The sequence below is a fragment of the Hemibagrus wyckioides genome, linkage group LG17, assembly GCF_019097595.1.
Source record: "Hemibagrus wyckioides isolate EC202008001 linkage group LG17, SWU_Hwy_1.0, whole genome shotgun sequence".
NCBI lineage: Eukaryota > Metazoa > Chordata > Actinopteri > Siluriformes > Bagridae > Hemibagrus > Hemibagrus wyckioides.
Window position 1 is genome coordinate 21,848,986 of NC_080726.1, and position 22,328 is coordinate 21,871,313.

At 42.1% G+C, this 22,328-nt stretch overlaps 2 protein-coding genes across 2 annotated transcripts in view; one reads left to right on the top strand and one right to left on the bottom strand.

Annotated features, from left to right (window-relative positions):
- The window catches only part of sik2b (salt-inducible kinase 2b), a 48,102-nt gene extending 44,248 nt beyond the window's left edge, over positions 1-3,854 (top strand). Inside the window, exons 13-15 of the mRNA XM_058413745.1 lie at positions 1,304-1,405; positions 2,088-2,176; positions 2,576-3,854. Coding sequence (XP_058269728.1) covers positions 1,304-1,405; positions 2,088-2,176; positions 2,576-3,092 — 708 coding nt within the window. The 3' untranslated portion in view covers positions 3,093-3,854. The remainder of the gene's footprint in view (positions 1-1,303; positions 1,406-2,087; positions 2,177-2,575) is intronic.
- A 5,126-nt stretch (positions 3,855-8,980) lies between these two features.
- On the bottom strand, positions 8,981-21,346 carry ppp2r1bb (protein phosphatase 2, regulatory subunit A, beta b). The gene is made up of 15 exons (XM_058413747.1): positions 21,200-21,346; positions 19,174-19,264; positions 18,392-18,492; positions 17,982-18,214; positions 17,736-17,883; positions 17,211-17,366; positions 16,305-16,419; positions 16,129-16,199; positions 14,496-14,630; positions 13,307-13,480; positions 12,816-12,876; positions 11,474-11,628; positions 10,545-10,687; positions 10,372-10,463; positions 8,981-10,264 (listed from the first exon to the last, which is right to left on the bottom strand). Exons 1-15 carry the CDS (start codon positions 21,275-21,277, stop codon positions 10,248-10,250), a joined length of 1,770 nt encoding a protein of 589 aa, XP_058269730.1. The 5' UTR covers positions 21,278-21,346; the 3' UTR covers positions 8,981-10,247.
- Between the last annotated feature and the right edge of the window lie 982 nt (positions 21,347-22,328).

Below are 22,328 nucleotides of genomic sequence, written 5' to 3' on the forward strand. Positions count from 1 at the left end.
AGTAAAACCTGCTGCTGTAATCTTGAAGACTCTACAGTGACCAAGAAGTGCAAAATAAAATAACAAATCCAAAAACACAAGGAGAAATTCAGACAAAGCGGAAAAGGTAGGTTATAGTTTGCGAATGGAATTCTTCCCTCTGATTGGACGAGACATCTGTGACTCAGGATATACAGGAATTTCTTGTACATGTGTGGAGTTCTGCCTTCACTTTAAACTGTTTTTTTATTCGATCATGTAACTTTAAATCTTTTAAAGAAAATATATAATATATTATATATAAAAAATATATATAAATATATTTATATTTATAAGAAAATGGAGTTTATTCAGTGCTACTGTGAGGAAGGACGTCCATATGGCGTGATTTTGGATATACTGATAGCGTATCACGGAGTAAAGTTTAGTTTGCGATCTCTAAAAACACACCAGGTATGTATGGAAGACCAAACTGTTCCAGATTAAAGGATGTAAGGAGCGCTATAAGAGCAGAGCTGTGTTCATACACACACTAATCCACTTTCTACTGCTGCAGATACTGCTGGACTTCCTCTATATCCTGAGTGACAGATGTCTCGTCCAGTCAGAGGGAAGAATTCCTTGTGTTTTTGGATTTTGTTTTGCACTTCTCAGCCACTGTAAGACTCACCACTGACCATCTGACCGTTATAGTAGCATTGTGGTGCCAAACGTGTACACTGTGAAACAATGCTGTTAGAGTATTACGACTTGCTGCTTAACAACAGACACTCGAAGTCAAATACAGAAACAGAAAACCAGGACAAAGCAACACTACGAAAAACTGCACTCTGGCATCAGACGGTCAAACACTGAACATCATGGAAGTGCGTGTCATAGCAAGGAGGAAATATACGACACTGAAAAATTTGTGGAAGTTGGGTGCTGAAATATAACAATACCTGCCCAGGGGCCTTTCTTTTCACTGATTATAAAGCGGCCATGCTGTATTTATTCCATCACGCTGGTGACACCAAAAATATATGGTTTAGGAATTGCGCAGTGTGAAACGTCTGATTATGAATCTCCAGGATTCATTCTTAACTATGAGCAGTGTGAAACCTTAAACAAAATGACCCGGGATTCTGTTTACCCCGGAGTTTATAATGACCCACGAGGAACTAGTTCAAGTTCCTCCTTAAGGTTTCTCCTCATTTTGTTGTTCGTGTACATCAGGTTTCCTGTAAAGATGATTCGTGGCAAAGGTTACGGTTAAACGTTCTATACGAATAAAACTGAACTGAATTAAATGTGTGTGTGTGTGTGTGTGTGTGTGTGGATGCAGGGAGGTGGATGTCACCAGCATGACATGGCACTGTACTCAGGTGGACCTTCACTCACCAGGAGACAGAGTCTGGAGCCTCAGTACCCCTCCCATAGAATTCCGGTAATGCAATATATGTATTTTCTTTCACAGTAACTGTAATATACACGATTGACAAGAATTTTGAGATTTCCCCTGAGAAAAAAAACCTGTTTATTTGAAGCTGGCATGAAATAATGAGCTAAAATGCATGACTTGTATAATGCAGATTCATAGCAAAGCTTTATATCTTTATATCTTTATATGCAGCAACGCATTCATTCATTCCTTCATCTTCAGTAAGAGCTTTAGCATCCTCCTCACAAACTCCCCTCTTCACACCCATCTTCAGTTGCACCTAGGGGCAGTTTACAGTAGCCAGTCCACCTACATGCATAGTTCCATAAGGTGTAAGGAAACTGGAGAACCCCAAGCTCAGGAGAGAACCGAGAGCAGTGAGGCGGTGACGCTACCCTGTGTGTTGCGCAATACACTAAAAATGCTTTCTCCAATATTTTTCTTGTCCATCTCGGATCAAAATAAAAGCTCAAGTAGCTTTTAGTGGTTTATGAAAATGTGTTTTGCGTAAACCGTTATGCCTCAAGTGTTTTGAACAAACAAGTTGGATGCGCTTTCCTCAACACCGTCTAAATTCTTGTTAATCCATGTTAAAGACAAAACGCTGAATTATTCCTTTAAGGTTTTCAGATGCCATGTTTTGCGTCGGTTTATTCATTATTCATTTCTATTCCACACCCATCAACAGAAAGCGAACCTGATGGCAAGTCCTGGGAGCTGCCATATGTTCTGTAAAGAGACCCCTCGCAGCCTAGAACAGCAGCTGGCTGAGCACAGGTACACACACTTCCCCTCGCTTCCATAGATTTTATGTTTACTCATCAACCACTGTATTTATTGCACACTTTGCTCGTTCATGCAATTATCCAGTCAACCAATCAGCAGCCTGGACAGGTTGAACATCAACATCATCGTTTTCCTGTTCTTGCATTGAGAGCCATGCTGTGGTCTTCTGCTGTTGTAGCCCATCCACCTCAAGGCGTGTTTGAGATGCTTTTCTGCTCATTGCGGTTGTAAAGAGTTGCTTATTGAGTTAGCCCAGCCTTCCTGTGTCACCTTCAGCCAGTTTCCTCTGAACACTGTTTGACCTCTAATTGCATGAGTGAGCAGATGTTGCTAATAAAGTGCTCAGTAGGTGTGTGATAGAATACAATATAATAGTCTGTATTTCCACAGGTTGCAACAGAAGAGGCTGTATCTTCAGAAGCAGTCCCAAATGCAGGCCTATTTTAACCAGATGCACATAGTGGATGGGACCTATGCCTCGTGTCCACCGATCAGCCACCAGGACTCTCAAAGCTCCATATCACACCAGCAGCAAAATACGCAGCCTTATAATCCTATGATGGATCCCAACACCGAGACCTTGAGCTATGACCCTTACCTGGGTCACTACCCCCAGCTGCAGCACTCCACTCTTTCCCCCAGCATTACCGCCCAGCTCCAGGGTCAGCAGCCCTACAGCTACCCACAGCATGAGCAGGGCCACTGCCAGCTGGGTGAGGTTCTGTATCAGGAGCAGTATGACCCCCCGCTGGAGCCTGGCCAGCCTCCTCCTCCTCTGTGCGCGGCAGCAGGCATGGCATCACCTCCAGCACCAGGGTACGAAGGCCTCAAAATGGCAGATGCATTTGTAGACAGCGAGATGATGGAGACAGTGGACTCGCAGCACGGCTTCGTGCTGGTCAAATAGACCTGACGGATCGTGAGAGGTACACAGTATCACCTTGAGATCTGATTTCGGAGAAAGGAAACAGGTACAGCATCTGACCACAGTGTGCGTAAAAACAAGAACTTTGCGGTCGTCATTTTTTTTGTTTGTTTGTTTTGGTTCAACCTGATTTCTCCGGAACTCCTCTCCATTGCCCGCGTTCTCCCAGGAAAAATGTTATTGGAGGAGCGTGGCTGGAACTGTGAAAGCGCTCTCCTCATCCTGGACTGACGGACAGCCGCGTCAGCTCAAGCTGGATGTTTTTGCGCCGCCTCCACAGCCGAGATACGCGCCCAGCGGAGCCGGAACCCAAACTCATGACGCGTTTGGTATTGACATGTTTTCTCTCTCGTCATCTGTACTATGTGGGCCGTCTCAGAGGACGAAACCCGTTCGATTTGCGCGCCTTGTTAAGTGCAGTGTTAGAACTTCTACAGCAATACTGAAGCAATAGAATCATGCTGGACTGAACAAAGCCATACGTTTGGGAGAGTTCAAGACGGGTCACAGCCTACTTTGGTTTTCATCCCCACAATCCATAAGTATACATTATCTATCCTGTCGTAGTGTTACTTGCTGGTTGCAGAAATAAATCCACACGGACACAGAGGAGCGGAATCGTGGACCACGTGGCGTTTACCATGCGAGTCTGACTGACACTACATGGATGTCTGAAGGAATGTGTTCATGTAAAAGGTTTCATTGGAAATTTTAGTCACTTAACACTGGATTATGGCCAACTGATCACGTTCGTTCTTTTTTTTTCTTTTTAAGCACTCGGCAAATCTACTTGAATAGGGTATGTGATTACAGAAATCTGGTAAATAGGAGAAACGTGTAAAAGTTGGGAAACCGTCGAGGCTAGCTTCAGACCAACACCAGTGATTCTGCAGCACTTTCTGTTGCTTTGAGTTTTGTTTTTCCCCCCAAAAGGAAGTAAAAGGAAATGTAGCAAATGTGGATGTAGCAGTCCGACCTGCTCTGTTAGTCCCGTCAGCTAACACCGAGAGACGTCGTATCCTGCTCTTGCCAGAGACGTGACCGACAGCGAGCCGCTCTGTCCGACGCCGCAGGAGGTGCTCGTTGTACGCTTTGTAGAAATCCGTGGCTCTGCAGAGCTTCTACTACATAAGGAATCCTTTTCAGTGTGATCGTGCTCAGTGTGCCTTTTCTTTAATCTTCCGTAAATTAAAATCCAAATGGGTTTTATTTTGATTCCCCTACTGGTCTGGTATAAAATAACAGAATTTGAGAGGGAAAAGGTACAAAAACCAAAGTCTCCGCCGTTTCCCTGTACGAGGAGGCCATCGTGTGAAGGCGCTTTTTGTCTTTAGTGCTTTTCTTCGTCGATCAGTATACACAGTTGAAAAGAATTAAGAGCAATATTTGTCATGAATAGTTAACAAAGAATCATGAATGTGTTACAGTTATCATAATCACAATTCCAGCTGCCAAATACCGTTTCTTTAGAAATCCAGCTCTACATTTAGGCTCATCGTTGTGACCACACATAAGCTAACTTGCAGTCGAGATTAAAAAAAAAAAAAAAGGTTTGTGAACAACAGTTGTTGTCGTCGTTATTTGTGTTTATTATTTTATTAATGATTTGGGGAACAGTTCATATAGTCACTCGTATGAAAAGAACAGATTAGAAAGAGGTTAAAGATTACAGTATGCTTCCTCTGAGCAGCTCATCTGTGTGTTTTTAAACTGCTGCTGCATCACAGGGCAGTGGAACAGCCTTGGAGGAAAGCGCCGGCTACGCTCTTCCACATACATCAGCTACGATTTTTCTGCTCCAGAACAAATTCCGGAAATATCCCCATGTGATAGCTTCTAACTTTTAGCAAATTATAAACAAACCACTGAGACTCAAAACAAGCTAAATGTATTTATTTCTGCTTCAGAATACACAACTATTATTAGTTTTTCTTTAAAGAGAATCAGTGATATATTGGGGACAGTCCAAGCACGATGTGGTAGCTTAGTGGTTAAAGTGTTGGATTACTGAGCAGAAGGTTGTGAGGTCGAATCTCAGGTCCACCAAGCTGCCACTGCTGGGCCCCTGAGCAAAGCCCTTAACCCTCAATTGTATAAAAAAATGAGATAAATGTAAGTCGCTCTGGGTAAGGGTGTCTGCCAAATGCCAGAAATATAAATGTAAGGATACACGAGGAGTGCATCAAGCCGAAGCAGTTAATGAATGAATGAATCCGGTAAATGTGTCACTAAGCACCCAGTACACACCCATGTGAAGAAACGTGTTTCTTCATCCCCCGAGCCTCAAATCATAAAAGTCTCATCTAGTCTCTGCTCTAACACGGAACCGAAAAGAATCCGATGTCACGATATGTGAAGGATTTCAGCTGAGATCATTCATCATGCTGTGTTGATCCAACACACTCCTCGACTCTGAACTTTGCCACTTTTATTGAGAAATGAAACCAAAGGTTCCGGAGTGTTTTAAGTGCTCCCACAGAAGTTCTGACAGCTTGAGATAAAGTCAGTAAGCGGTGAAGCAAAAGTCACATCCCCAGGCTGGGTTCCAGACAAGAACGCTCACAAAGCCCAAGATAACGAATATTTATTTTCCCTCTATTACACCTCGAGGAGCCTTTTTTTTTTCCTAAATGCAGCAGGTGGAGTGGCCAGGTCTCATATCTAACATCATCTAATGTTAAGTGGTGAGTATCTCTCAAAAGAAAGTCCTGCAAGTTGATCTGCTGCTAACGTCTTGGTGCCAGATACCACAGCACACCTTCAGGGATCTGGTGGAGTCCATGCCTCGATGGGACCAACACAATATTAGGCAGGTGGTCATAATGTTATGCCTGTGTAATTTAGACAGCCAGGGCTTCTGGTCAAACTGAGATGTTATCATCTGTTTTTCTTAACTGTAGTATGATTACCTCTGATTTTTGATTCCTTACACTAATAAGAACAACGATAATCATGTTTACTTAAAACCTGCATATAGAACGTCTAAGGGGAGTTCTGGGATCAACAGCTATTTTAAATATCTGTGAATTCTTCGAAGGGGCTTGTAAACTGGAATTTGCCTCTTGAGAGATGAGAGGTGATAAGTGACAGGAAATACTGGTGGGTTTGTTACACGGGTGTCATGGGTCAAGTCCACATAAAGAATGTACAAATCAGTACATGATAGGAGTGGTCTCATCTGTGGTGACTCCGCCCACATCTCCCAGGCAGGAGGGCTCAGTGATGCAAATGATATACTACGGCATACAGATTTACAACCCAGCTGATCATCTACATGCAAGATGAGTTCAAAATATACAACTTAGACTATCATTCGTTCAGATATTCCACCTGTGCATCTTTTCAAACTGCTGCTCACGCTGCATCACAGGGCAGTGGAACATCCTTGGATGAAAGCGCTGCCTACCCTCTTCTACATACAGGAGCTCAGAGTTGATGTGATTGACACGGTGAGAGATTATTCTTGTCCACCCAGAGCATGAATAGGTCCGAGAGACTATATAGACTCCTGGCATTGTTAAGATATAAAAGTTTTCCTGCTCAACAATCACACCGATATTTTTGTCATTTAGCAAAGTCTACACAAACCACTGTGCCTGACCAAGCTAGATGTATTTATTTCTACCTCTTTCAAGAGCTAAATTCTGGTCAGTGGAATAATAGGACCCCAGTTCAAACATGAACACAAGCGTTCACACGCTCAGTGACCACAGAGGGACAACTTAACAAGAGTAACACAGTGTAGTGCTGTACTGCGTCAAGCCGAGCAAACCTGGTAGTGAACCCAAATTTGGTCCAACACTTATTTTGGATGGTCAGTCTATTGGTCCAATTAATTAGCAACCCTGTCAAAGCTGAATCACCACAAGCCACCATCAGAAGCACTTTTTATAAAACCCCCAGTTATCACGACAAAAAGATTCACGCCTAGCTTTGACCCAACTAGACGGCTGACATCGGGCCAGCATTTGGCAAAGTGGATTTAAAGGAGGATGAAAAGCTGATGCCCCAGTGCTGACCCAGTGGGCAAAATGGTGTTGGCTGAACAGAAAGGCTGAGTTTGCTACCTGGGAAGTGAAAATGCCAGAAACTTTGTTCATTTGTAATCTCATGCACTGTTCTGTAGGTAACACTGAAATCGTCCTCTCTCTCTCTCGAGCTTTTATCTTGCTTAATGCACTCAGCGCTGTGGGGGTGCAATAACTACAACATTTGTTCCCGAAACAAATCACTCGCAGCCCAAATAATTGCATCCGAGCCCCAGGTCCTAGGCTATTCCTGGCTATTCCAGTGGCACCCAATGGTACAGTCTAATTAAACAAGTAAATGATCTTGAATCCGAAGAGCCTTATAGAAATTCGGTGCCGTTCATTAACGCTTCAGATTTAACGTCCCGCTGTGTCCCAATCGCACCGAGTTGTGCTCAGCTTTTCACTATCTGAAGTATTTAATGCAAGCACAATTCCACAGAGCTGGTTAAAGCGCTCATGCACCAAGAAACTCGCGCTATCTGTCCCTCTCTTCTTTCTCACTCATCGACCTCCACACGGCGTCCTCTAGCCACAAGTAAGTCTCACCATGGCAACCAGCCAGCAAGAAACCTGACCACGATTTACCAAGATCGGTCTAGCAAGAGAGATTATGCCTGATGAGAAATTAAATCTAAGAAGGAACGGTAACGATAATATGATGAGCTCAGTGTGTGAAACAACCGATGAACGTTTTCACAGAGGAAACTAAAACGAAAGGAGGAGTCCTCGTATAGATGGGAGGTGGCACTTGCATGCTAGAAAACACGTATGCTTTGGAAAGAGGGAAGCAGGGAAACGGTGGAATGGGTAGAGAGCGCTGTCCTTATCGCTCCAGATTAATGACAGGAAGGAGGGAGAAACTTAAATAAATAAATTGTTCAGCCATTTATCATTCTGTGAGCAGCCAGGAGAGACAGTTTCTAACAGAGCGAACATTCTGAGGCCTGGAAAAAGAACAATAAATTGCTGTCACAATTCTTTGCCTGATTGCATCATAATTTTTAATATGTAAAAAAAAATTAATTAAAGCCATGTCCCAAAGTGTTGTAATACACAAGCAATTTGTCAAATGATTACACTTTACTAGCCCTGAAGGGTAAATATGTTCTTTTACCTTTTCAAAAATTTTAGTTTAACTTGACCTGATCACTGTCCATTAGAAAATAATGCATGAAGAGATCAAGCCAAGTTCCCTCCTGATTAGAGACTTTGGAAAATGCTACATAGGTCCGTCTTTGTGTAGTTTTTCCTCAGCTGTATGGTATAAAAGTTATATAAAATAGTATATAAAATAGTATGCACCACAGACAGGAGATCTGCAAGTCAAGCAGCAAATTAAATATAATTTTCCCGTTTGCTAACGGATGTAGATTTCTATCGCCGAATCCCTCTCAGCACGGCCATGATCGCGTAATGCCGACTGTAACATCTGAAAACAATCGGCCACGGCGGCCCATCTCAGGCTGACAGGAAGTAGAAAGCCAGTTTGCTGACGAGAGCTGGGCTTTTACATGCAGGGTCGCTTCAACACAAACACGCACCATCTTTCTACACCAAGACAAGAAAGATACAGTGATTACAATCCCTAGCAAATGAAAGAAGCATCCCTGAGAAGAGGAGTGGCTGAAGGCAGAAATCAGATCGGTTTATTAGACAACTCGCTGACGAAAACGTGCGATCGCGCGTCAACAATAAGATCAGGCGCTGTAACAGTATCTTGACTGACCATCCATTTTTAACACCTATATAGAATATCGAAGCAGTGACGCAAAGGTTGCCAAGAGATTATTTAAATCTGTGTGTGTGTGGACATGCGTAAAGACTTGCGTTCACTCAAAATGACTTGAGCAGAATGTTTATTGACTTTATTTGGTTCCAAAAGTACAGTAAAGTAGTTTAAAAAGGGGTACTCGTGATACTGAACATGAACAAAAGGTTTACTCAGGATCTGATGCTGTGGCCGTTTATACTGGCAGAAATAATACATCCTTCTCTCTGTCCCCTTTAAAAGAACTCAAGAGCCTTCCAGAGGTTGAGTATAAGGTACCCGTTCTTTAAGAAGAGTGGCTGATGTTGGACAGTGTTTTCCTCTCACATTCTGCTGATCTTAAGTACTTTTATCATATTAACACATGTAGTCCAGGAGAGCAAAAGCTTTCCCATCCGACCACTGCTATACAGGAGGTGTATTTCTCTTCACACTGAAACCTAAGTCACATGTTTCCACCGAGAAAACAAATAAAAAAATTAAACCTAAACATACAAACAAACAAACTCTTAAAAATCTAAATGCATTCCTAAATCACTGGCACAGAAGAACTAGAACTAGAAAAAGGAGCCAAAAACCAAAACCTGGAGAAACTAATGCAAGAGCGACGTCCGTTACGGGAGAAATGACACGATGCAATGGTCCCATGTTGAATAGTCGTAGCACCATGTGCTGAGAGCTCTACCAAAAGAAACCAACATTTCACATCATCGACTGGACAAGCGTGAGCTTCCTGTCTGTGAAAGCAGGTCTCTGAAGTGGACGTGATCAGGATTTTAGCTAAGCTTAAAAGAAGAAACAGAGGTAGCTGGGAGGATTTTACTTACGGAGAATTTTTTTTTACTAAAGCGTGTGCAAAACTATTCATGTGGAACAAAATGACTAAAATGGTCAATAAGTGGTTAAGGGATTTTTCCAGTTACTGACCATGTTCCTGAAAACACATGAACTGTGTTCCTGTGCTAAATGCTTTCATGAATGTTATCTAATCCTGGTCCTCAAGTCCTTCTGCTCGGCACACTTTAGAGCTTTCCCGGCTCGGCTCACTGGTGTTTTATGAGGGAGAGAAAGAGAGAGCGAGGAGAACGTGAAAATGTGGTGCAGTTGTAATCCAGGAGAACACACTATCCATCATGCATTACCTAACTCCAGTGTCACTGTGGTTAAAGCAGAGATTTACAGCATGAGCATGGGTGCACCCTTTGATCAGTCAATATCATCGAGAGTAAATACGAGCTACACAGACTTTAGTACACAACCATTCAAAAATCACCAATAAATAGAATGCAAGTAGTCTTGCTTTGTCGTGGTTGTTCTGGTAAACCCAAGGAGAGATGTTCAGGCCAAGGCGAGAACTGTGGAGAGAAGCAGAAGAGAGTTGAGATGGATGAAAGGGGAGGGGGGAAAAAAAAAAAAAGTGATATGCGAGTCTTTCTCTAAGAGAGTAATACAGGATACGTACCACTTATAGCTTCCTGAGCAAAGTATTTCACATCCATATCTTGGTCTGTGGCGAGCTTCTCTAGAACTGGCTTCACCTCCGTCTGCAGGGAGCTGAGAAACAAAGTGGTGTGTGACTTCTTACAAAGGAAAGGAAAGGAGGTAGAGTGGCAGGCAGATTTATAATCGACTTACTTGCTATCTACAACTGGTCCGATTTTCTGTAGGCATTTGGCCACATTGAAGCGCACGTTGGCGACTTGGTCGTTGGACATCTTTAAGACGATGGGTAGCATGTGTTTGGTGGTGATCTCCTCCCCACAGGCCTCACAAAGGGCCTAGCAGACACAAAGACAACAACGGTGTCCTTTAAACCAAATCCTTGATGCACAAATGACACATAACCGCTTCAAATCCGCATTCATAATGAGTACGGTCTTTGGAACCTCATCTCAGAGGCGTACGACATTCATAAGTCTCTAAATGTTTCACCGCTGCAAGACCTGTGCACAGCTCCGACTGGTACGAAAGCACACAAAAAAGGTAATATGTTTTTGAAAGTTAAGACTCGTATTGTAATAAATTTAGCTGTCTCAGAACTGTACAGGACGTCTTTGTATGTTTTGGGATAAAGATCTCCCTTCACTCGATACAAGAGGTCCAAACATGTTCCAGCACCACAATGCAGCTGTAAACAAAGTGCACTCCAAAGACAAGGTTGAAGTATAAGAGCTCGAGTGGTTTGCACAGAGACCTGTCCTTAAACTGCACTGAACTCATCCGACATCAGTGCCTGATCTCACTAATGTTCCTGTGGCGGAATGAGCACAAATCCCAAAGGCCACGCTTCAAAATCAAGAGGAAATCCTACCCAGGACAGCTGAGGTTATTATAAAAGCAACTGAATATAGAATGGGATGTTTAACAAGCACCATGTGGGTGTGCACAAACGTCTGGCCATATAGTGTATATTAATGTATTTAGAAAATTCTACGCTCACTCTTAACTAAAAAAAAAATAATAAAATAAATAAAAGCACTGTGACATGAATAAAATACAAGGAGAGGAGAATTTATAATGCGAGCCTCTTCATAAACACAGGTGCTGATTAAACGTTAACTCACATTGATGCAGAAGAGAGTGGTCATCCTGTGCAGGTAGTTGGGGTCGTTAGCCATGCCGAGCACTTTGGGCACGATGGTGTTCTGAGCCCACTCTGCTCCAAACTTCTCCACCAGCTTCATGAGGTTACAGGTGGCTGCCTCCCGGATTGCGTAAACTGGCGAGAGTTAACACAGAAACATGCCTTTAACAGTTATGAGAACAAGCAGAAAACTGTGGCCCAGTCTGCTGATCTGACTCTGCTGTACTTATGCAAGAGGTCTGGCCTGCTGAGACTGACAGACACGAACATTCCTGTGATGTAACCCATCTGGTCCTGTGTGCATGCCCATAGAAAACTGGCTGTTTTACAGATACAAACGAGATACATCTGAAAAACGTTGTGACCAGACCACGATAGGAGAATCGATCCATTAACATCACCTTAAACCCTAACAGTAAACCATTAATCCCAGTGTGTGGCGAGTTCTAAATGACATTGTCCAGGAATAATTTAACTGGAGGGGGGAAAAAAAAAGAAAAAAAAAAAGAGGAAGTGTATGAATCAAGGTCAAATCCAGATTTGACCTTGATTCACATCTCCACTTGTGATGGAGCCAATGCGGCTCTTCAAAGCTACTAAAGCAGAGAAGCCAAGCCAGGCCAACGAGCTGACCTACATACTGAGCAGTGGCTTTTCCTGTGGGCTGACCACACAGCAGCCAGGAAAGCAGTTAGTGGAAAGGGTAAGGGGGCAGTGTCAGAGACGAGGGAAAACAGAAACAAAAAACTAAATCAAAACAAAACAACAAAACAGGATGTGAAAATTAACAATGGACCAAGTTAAAGCGAGAGGGCAGTACAAACATTTCGAAAAGACAGAGGAAAAGGCAGAACTTTCTGCCATTTCCTGGGTGCTGCAGGATTCTTATCAGATTCACAGAGAGTGAAAGCTGCAGAGAAGCACGTCTCCCTTTTACTCCTCTTTTTGGCGGGAGTGAGGAGGGGGGATGAAGGGAGGAGCCAGGAAGAAGAAACAGCGTCTCTCTTTGATAATCCAATCAGCGACGTGCCAAGTATGCTAGCGTGTGAGAAACGCGTCTACTACGGGGCTGTGAAGACAATACATTCTAATTACAAAAGAAATAAGAATAAGGGAAGCATCAATGTCAGTCCAGCACCAAACAAACTTCATTAATAAATTGGGTCATTTGTAACAAGTGGCATTTTGTGCTGGGAGTGGTTAGAGAGTAATTAGGAGCAGGAATGTCCCATCTGCACCAGATGACACTATTTTAGGTCAGTGCTGTACCACCAGATATCTAAACACACACACCTTCAACACACACACACACACACACTTACCATGGTCTACCAGCCACGCCATGCACAGAGAATTCAGCTTCTCATCAAAGAACTCCACTCCCTATGTGAATAAAGGGTGAAAAAGTTATGCTTTTACTACTACAATCATTCCAGGTTTATAAAACAGAAAATAAAATGCATAACAAGAAACATCAAAGACGTTATAGACATCACAAAAGCTGAAGCAGTGTAACAAAACAGACCTCCATGATTAAAAGATTTTTGTTGAGGAAGTACAGGCTGAAAAAGCTAAACATTTTCAGGAAAGTTTGTGTTTGTCCTATCAGTGGAGTTCAGGTCATGAGCCACTTGAACTACTGCTTGTGGAGAACTTAAAAGGGGAATCGAAATCAACAGTAATGAACCGGATCGGTTTCTCCACTCAGGAAACAAACATTTCAGGGCAGATAGAAATAAAACGGAACTAACATTTTTAAAACTCGTATTCAATTTTATTTGTAGCACAGGAGTGAAAGGTGGGATGAACTCACCAACTGGCCAGCCAGCAGTGGCATGTACTCGATGATGGCCAGGCGCACCCTCCATTTGGCGTCTTCAGCCAACTCCACAATAGCCGGCAGCAGAGACTGGGAGAGCTGGCGGATGCCTATCACCTCGTTCACACAGTCCAGGTTGGAGATGATGTTCAGACGCACTTCAGGACACTGCAGGCATGCACACAAGAATTTCTTACCTCATGTGATTCAAACGGTTTGGGATCCTGATAAATTAAAATATCACCACACACACTTCTTGAATGAAGGAGCTCTCTTTTTAGCCAAAGTGTGTGTGCCGGCTGTGAAACTAAACCAAATGTAATATTTCTTTAAAAGGTTGCTTGAGGACTTGACTCCAGATTCTGTGGCAGCTTTTGCATACATTTGCCAGACCTCGGATGACTTGCTACCAAACGTGATACTGTGACGAGTGACTCAAACCCAGACATCACTCTAGTTTGCCAAACACGAGGTTGGATCTGAGCAGCCAATGGAAACATGCTGAAGGACAGAATTTGTGGACTCCAGGTCTAAACATTTTGAGAGCAAATGTTTGACATTCAAGAGTAAGCCAATAAACTAGAGCAAAACACAAACACAAGAGGCAGGCTTCTGGAAAGGACCTCATCTAAATGTTTTGATTTTTGGCAGGTGACTGACTTTACAGGGTCAAAGGTCAAGGTTGTTTCAAACAGAAGGAAAAAATGGAATTGTTGACCAGAAACGTTTGACCGTGATGCTGTTGAAAATGTGATGCTTTTCGCTAAAACTAATCAAAGAGGTAATTAAGGGTACATCAAGTCAGGAGCATTTGAAATGAGAACAGTGATTAAAACCTTCAAACGCACCCGTTCTACATTACCCTGCTTTCTGAGTCTGCTAGAGACTTTCACTGCAATTTGCTTGAACTAGTTGTCTAAAATTACCCTCATTTCCAGACATCGGTCATGGTATTATTTAACGATTGATACTCCTCATACTGTCAAAAAACACATGAAGTCATGAAAATAGCCATAACTATTTTCAAAGTACTGTATCAGCTAATTATCTTGGTATTTCATCACACACTTTAATTACTGTTAAATTACCAGATAAAGGGGCTTATGGGAGAAAAAGCCTGCATGTGCTGGTAATGTGTGCAGAAGATAGAGACAGAGAGTGGGCAGAGGGCCCAGTGTACTACCTCGTCCTTCAGCTGGGCCAGGAAAAGAGGCAGCAGATGCTCCACGGTGTTGTCCTTGCCCAGGATAGTGGAGAGCCCCATGATGACAGAGGCCAGGGCAGACTTCACATGCTGATTTGTGTCTGACACCAGCTCCTGTCGGACGAGCGCGAGGGGGAAACAAATTAGTCGATTCATTCTTGAGTGCTTCTAATCAGAGACATGGTGATTACCTTTGAGCTGAAGAGTACATCCTTACATAACACTTGACGACCTTTTCATTGCAAATCACAACAGTACTACTAGGAAAACAAGCAAGGATGGCAGAAGGAGAGATGATGAAACAAATAAGAGTTCAAACCAGAGAGTCTAGGCTACTGGTCAATGTTTCAACAAGCGGCACAGGGATTACAGATGACTGCTTATCAGGTCTGTTGACGAGCTAAACTGGAAAATGTTTAGGACATGACAGACTCGCTCTTACATAAGCAAGCTAATAGATATCAAACATCAAGCAACTGAGCCTTGAGGCGAACTGTGACTAACAGCATGTCCTACAAATCCAGCAAATAAATAATAATAATGCTCCTGTTATTCAGCACATCTTAGCTTATTGTCAAGTAATTCATCCAAAAAAGTAGTAGTGATGTGAAGAGTTTATCTACTCTTGTGTCATGATAAACCAATCTAAGCAAGCTTACATTTTAATACCAGTTAAGTTCTACGTAATGCACTGTTCTTCACAGATTTACAGAACACTGTAGAAAAGAGGTTATATTTATGACATGCAGAAGTGGACGCTTGCCACATTTCATGAAAACTGCAACCAAGTGTTTACTGAAAAACTACGGAAAGCTGGATGGGAGTACATGTGGGCCGTGACTGGTGTTTTATAAGGTTCAATAAACCCAGTAACCTGAGATGCTGTAAATAAACTGATCTTGCGTCGTGACACATCCCTAAGGACAGACCAAAGCGGACGTCCAACACGTCAAGCTTTCATCAGCTCAAGGTGCAAAGGCACTCAAATTATAACTGCCTAAACAATAAATACTACAATAAATGCAATGCAATAAATACTACATAACAATATTGCAATAAATGCAATAAATACTACATAACAATATTGCAATAAATGCAATAAATACTACATAACAATATTGCAATAAATACTACATAACAATATTGCAATAAATACTACCCCAAGCTGAGGAACACACAACCACTGAACGACAGGTTCCTCTTAACTTCTGCTGCAACTGAGGTCTATAATGTCTGAAAGAATAGAAGTTAGTCTAATACTTTAATACAAAAAAAAACAAACTAAGGGTGTATGGCTTAGAAGCATGAACTTGGAAATTATACAGGAATATCAAACTATGCAGTGTCAACAGTGACCCCTGCTGCCCAGGAACTCCAGGGAACCTGAAGACTGACCTGATGACATCTACATTACTATTATGTAATAAACAGTAACCCTACATGAACTACAAAATACACTGGACTTGTACAAAGCTTGACTTGACTTAGCCCTACCATAACTGTATTTTTTGCATGCTGTGACCTCTTCTGGATTATTTTACAGGCTTAAAGAGTTACATCATGCAGCCCACCTGACTCTGATGAATTAAAAACAGCATTGAAAGCACTTTACCTTGACACAAGGCAGGACATGATTCATGATGATATTCTCCCGGCTGTCTTCTGGCAAATTTTCACAGAACTCTATACAGGGAGGGGGAAAAAAAACATAAAAGATGTTACCCAAACATGGTATCGCCCATATTACTTTTGCTTCTTGTTGAAGTAATAGGGGAAAGCCTCGCATACCTTTCACTTTATTTGCAGCAGCAGCCCGCACCTCTGCCTCACAATCTTTCAGTAAACTCTGAAATGCTGGGACCAAATCGTTCTTGGTGATTTCTGGACCCACTGCTTTTTGCAACTTAAACATAAAAACAAACAAAAATGCAGTCAATTATTTCATAGATTCACCCCGGGTTAGTTTCCCACTTTGCTAACGAGAAAATCCAAACAAAAACTTCGGCATGTCAGTGGACGGGGCAGGGCCATGTGAACACCCTAATGAACATACACAGGTTGAACTGATATTTAATGCAAAATGAACATGCCCAGAATGTTACACATCACAGTGCCTACAACTGCAGAGGTTCACTGATGATCAATGCACTTATCTGTAGTCATGTATAGATCTGAGATTAAATAAAGCATAAAAATTAAACAAATTAAAACTTGTAAGCCCAAATATGAACACAAATGTCAGCCAACATACTTAAAAATTATTATAGGATAAGATACAACAGATCCTTCCAGACACTTTTGATGTCTTGATAAAGAAATACATAATACATTTTTCTCCTTTTTGTTTATAAAGCCAAAACAAGCACATTTGACCTTTTTTCACAAACTAATAAACCATATAAATTCCTATTTCAAAGATTTTGGTAGCATGTAACTGATTACACAACACTATCGAGCTGCACACAACAGCAGCATGTTTATTCTGGTGGGATTCTGGAGAGCATGCAGGAGTAAGGTTCTGTCTATTCCCTCAAAAGTGTGCACCATGTGGTGCCAAAAAAAGACAAGGCAAAACACATTTGGGATCGCTTCTTAATAAAATAATGTCTACTAATGAGCTTCGATAACAAGCTCTAATAATAAGCTATTTTGCCTAACATCTACAAACATTTGAGCATTGTTTCGAGAGCCTACCTCAGAGAACTTGTCGGCTACCATGTAGCGCACCCTCCAGGACTTATCCTCAGCAGCCTGGCGCAGTGTGGGCATCACAAGACCCTCCAAGTCTTCCTGAGGCAGGAGGGTGGCAATGCTGACACAAGCTTCGACTGCTAGAAGGCGCACAGAGTCCTGAAATATACACAACACTGTTAGGTACCTGTAAATACTTTATGTGAATAAAGGTAGGGTTGATGGATGACAGTACATCAATGGTACTGATCAATTTTCCATTTTAAATACATAATATATACTGATCAGGCATAACATTATGACCACCTGCCCAATATTGTGTTAGTCCCCTTTTTGCTGCCAAAATAGCCCTGACCAGTCATGCACTGTGTATTCTGACACCTTTCTATCAGAACCAGCATTAACTTCTTTTCAGAATGTTGTGGCTGATGGGTGTATGCATTTTGCATAATGAAAGCAAGTATCGTGTCAAATATATTTTTTGCCATACTGCCCATTCTACTTAAGTGTGTGAGCATGTGCATTTACCTGCTCATCAGAAGCCAGTGCTGTAAAAAGCGGGATGATGTCACTCTTTACGTAGTCCAGCTCTAGCACCTTGGCAAACTCGCCCAGTTTGGAAGCAGCAGCACGTCTCACCATGGGCGTATCATCTGAGCAAAGGGTACGGAAGTACCTAAAGAGAATGACAGCAGTACCTCAGCACACCTTCAATGTATACTAAACCTCAAACATAGTTCACAAATGCAATGACTAAACACAAGCTGCGCTCACTGGCGGATCTCGGCCTTGACGGTGCTGGAGACACGTGGGTAACAGACACTGAACAGGCCACAGGCGGAGGTGCGTGATGTGAACCAGTCACCGCTGGCCAGACGTTTCACCAGGGGCTCAAAGTGCACCTCCAGGTCAACAGGGGAGTGCTCCTGAGAGATCTTGCGCAGTGACTCTACGGCTTTATCACGAACTACGGTCTCCTCCACAGTGGCCAGGCTCTCCAGTGGTGGCTGGGGAAAAGAGAGCAGTTCCTCTGTTTACTAATTTAAATAAATCATTAAAATTCTAGCAGCTTACTAGCTGAACTAAAGAGGTTTAAATAAACGTGTATAATCCTCTTTATTTACTTCTGGGTCATTAATACCTTTACATTCATCATTTCCAGTTTTACTGGATAAAAGTCTTACCAGGAGGCAGTGCACATACTCCGGCCCTCCGACCAGCATGGTGAAGTTCCCCAGCTGCTCAGCCAGGGCAAGTAGCACCTCATCCTCATCATAAATGGTGTCTGTATGAAAACAGAAGAATGCTTTAGCATGTCATAACTACTACACTAACGAGATCCTTACAGAATTTCCAACCAGTCCAGCTTTAGTTACATACACCAATCAGGCATAACATTATGAGCAGTGAGAGCTGAAGTGAATAACACTGATGATCTCCTCATCATGGCACCTGTTAGTGGGTGGGATATATTAGGTAGCAAGTCAACATTTTGTCCTCAAAGTTGATGTGTTAGAAGCAGGAAAAATGGACAAGCGTAAGGATTTGAGAGAGTTTGACAAGGGCCAGATTGTGATGGCTAGACCACTGGATCAGAGCATCTCCAAAACTGCAGCTCTTGTGGGGTGTTCCTGGTCTGCAGTGGTCAGTGTCTATCAAAAGTGGTCCAAGGAAGGAACAGTGGTGAACCGGCCACAACAAGGTCATGGATGGCCAAGGCTCATTGATGAATGTGGGGAGTGAAGGCTGGTCCGTGTGATCCGATCCAACAGACGAGCTACTGCTGCTCAAATTGCTGAAGAAGTAAATGCTGGTTCTGATAGAAAGGTGTCACAATACACAGTGTATGATGGGTCAGGGCTGTTTTGGCAGCAAAAAGGGGACCAACATAATATCCGGCAGGTGGTCATAATGTTATGCCTCATCTGTGTAAATTGTGTGTGTAATAGAGAGCAAAATGACTTACCAGTAAGGAAGGGCAGGAGCTCTGTGCGTGTCCTCTCCACACCCAGGGCCAAGGCAATAGTCGACAGCTTTTTGATGCTGTTCAAGCGCAACTGCAGATAAAATAAAAAGTAGTAATTTAAATCCACAGAAAACTTCAGGACAAAGGATATACATATACACACACACACACCCTACCCTTCTATTCCATTTCTTTGTTGTTTTTATTAATAAAAGGAAATTTCTCATTATTTATGACTTGCAACAGATATTCTTCCCAGATTATTATCCATTATTTAAAAAAACCTTGTTGCAAGTACACACCTCTTTACCTGTATCCCATAAAATAAATAAACAAACAAATAAACAAAGCAAGGAAACACCCCACACAGGGGTCCAGGAATCCTTCCCATTTTTATAGCACTCATTTCGAACAATACAGCACTAGTTCTCAGCTCTGGTCCTGGATTTAGCTGCTTCCAACCCACCGGATTTAATTCATCTGCTAATTAACAACCGTTTGAGTTGAAGCGAGTGTGGCTGCTCAGGGAAAACACTGACTCGCAGAAGACATTGACTAAAGAATCCTGTGCATTACAGCACGGTGGAATTTGAAATTGTCGGTTCTAATAACAATAATTGAAGTGCAGGATGTTCCTACACACACACCTTGAACTAGGAGATAGTGAGCTTTCTGATGTTTCACTTTACGATGCAAGTGAAGCTTGTAGAGACCCATCTTTACTACATGTCAAAGTCTAGACAAGACAAGACAGTGCAGACAAGCAACATATAGGCCGATGTAAGACCATCGGCCCATACTCAGGACTATCAGTAGCGAAAAAGGAAACGTATGGGTGTTTGGTTATATCTGAATCAATCCTGAACTCAGGTTACTGTTTTATTTTCTGGTCAGTTCACCCTAATGCTGCGTTCATGAGATTTTGTAGACAGAAATCAGAGTCTCGAAATTACGTTTGAATATTCGTTATGGTTCTGACGGACGAACATGCCAGAGGTTTGAAAGTTCCAAGAAGCCTTGGATGGTCACAGGCAAGAGGAGCATGCCTTTTTGTGCTACAAAACACCAGCTAATGAACTGCACTTCCTGAGTTGAAGAGATTCACGTATGACCATAGGTGTGTGAAGAGTGTGTCACGTATGACCATAGGTGTGTGAAGAGTGTGTCACGTATGACCATAGGTGTGTGAAGAGTGTGTCACGTATGACCATAGGTGTGTGAAGAGTGTGTCACGTATGACCATAGGTGTGTGAAGAGTGTGTCACGTATGACCATAGGTGTGTGAAGAGTGTGTCACGTGATCCAGGAGGATCCTCAGATTCCTCTGGATCCACCACGAGCCTGATGAGCATTCAAGCTCTAAATGAAAAGGAATTAATTTTCACATCTATATTCCTTGTACTCTCCAGAACTGAATACCTATTTCATTTGTGCTCCTAATCTCCATTAGAAATAGCATGAAGAATTATAAAAGAAGGGGGAAAACAAAAATAGTAGTATCTTGACTGAAATCACACCTTTACCGTAAAATGTGTTTAAATAAATGCTGTCTCTGAGGCTAGGACGGACTAGGGACGGGTCAGTCTGACTCGGACATCAATATAACGTTAGCTAATTAGCATTACATTAGAACTGTGCCACAGATTAGCTACATAGCAGCTGAGTAACTGACTAGCATTACAGGGAAACATAATAAGCAGGCTAGCTAGCTAGCTAGCTAGCTGAATGGATAATCGTCTTGCCATAAAAAAGCGAAAATACAACAAAACTCGAAAAAGACAAACTCCACATCTAACTATTAGTGAAATATCTGTGTATATTTCACAGTTTGGAACCATGGCGCTTTTCAGGATATTAAAGAAAAACCAGAGAACAGACGCCGGTCATTCGAACGCTACCTAACTAGCCCTAGCAGCGTTAGCTAGCTAACGTTAGTCAACGTTTCACTATTTAAAAAACAATTTTAAAAACTGATTTTTAGCCGTAAATGTTATTACACATTGTTACATATATATTTATCACATACTTGGACATCTTCATTCCTTAATTCGTCGATTAAAACAGCAATAGGATACAGAGAATCGTCTCCTTCAGCACCGGCCATTTTGGAATTTAGGCTTGGTTTGGCTGCTATTGCGCATGCGCAACTTCAACCCTGTTCTGCAGTGGTCTGGGACAAAAATCCCGCCAAATTAAAAGAGATTTTTTTCTTTTGTAAAAAAATAATCTTTAGATAGAGATATGATAGGTTTGTAATTTTATTAATAAACAAAATATTAAATAACCTAAACTGTGCTTGAAACGTCAAATATGTTGGCTTGTGAATGATATGATGTAGGATTGCATAAAAACTTTCCTATAACAAAATGACTTGAAAACTCTTAAAAGTATTTTTAAAGACATTATGACAAATGTTTTGTTTAAAAAAAAAATGTGTTGTATGTCAGTGGACAAAAATAATTTGTAATATACACCGATCAGGCATAATATTGTGTTGATCCCCTTTCACTGTCAAAACAGCCCTGACCCGTCATACACTGTGTATTCTGACACCTTTCTATCAGAACCAGCATTAACTTCTTCAGCAATCTGAGCAAGTCTTAAACTCCCCACATGCATCGGTGAGCCTTGGCCGCCCATGACCCTGTCACCAGTTCACCACTGTTCCTTCCTTGGACCACTTTTGATAGATACTGACCACTGCAGACCGGGAACACCCCACAAGAGCTGCAGTTTTGGAGATGCTCTGATCCAGTGGTCTAGCCATCACAATTTGGCCCTTCATCAAACTCGCTCAAATCCTTACACTTGTCCATTTTTCCTTCTTCTAACACATCAACTTTGAGGACAAAATGTTCACTTGCTGCCTAATATATCCCACCTATTAACAGCCATAACGAGCAGATCATCAGTCTTATTCACTTCACCTCTCAGTGGTCATAATGTTATGCTTGATCGGTGTATGTATCAAAAACCCTTACACGTAGTAGCTCTCAGTTATGTATAAGTAAGAGATTATCTGCGTTTTACTACCGTACTATAAGATACACATCTTGATGCATCTCAGAGAGCAGAAGTGGGTTTAATATCATTATTTACCTTTCTATGGAAATAATTCCTCTAGTAGGCATACTTAATAAAAACTACAAATTCTT

What these genes read in the sequence shown, in the direction of transcription:
- ppp2r1bb (XM_058413747.1), bottom strand. Translation starts at nt 21,277, where the DNA reads ATGGCCGGTGCTGAAGGAGACGATTCTCTGTATCCTATTGCTGTTTTA. An exon ending in AGTATGTGCACTGCCTCCTG is followed by an intron (nt 18,215 to 18,391) that starts GTAAGACTTTTA and finishes TCTTTTCCCCAG; the next exon opens with CCACCACTGGAGAGCCTGGC. An exon ending in GTCAAGGCCGAGATCCGCCA is followed by an intron (nt 17,884 to 17,981) that starts GTGAGCGCAGCT and finishes CATTCTCTTTAG; the next exon opens with GTACTTCCGTACCCTTTGCT.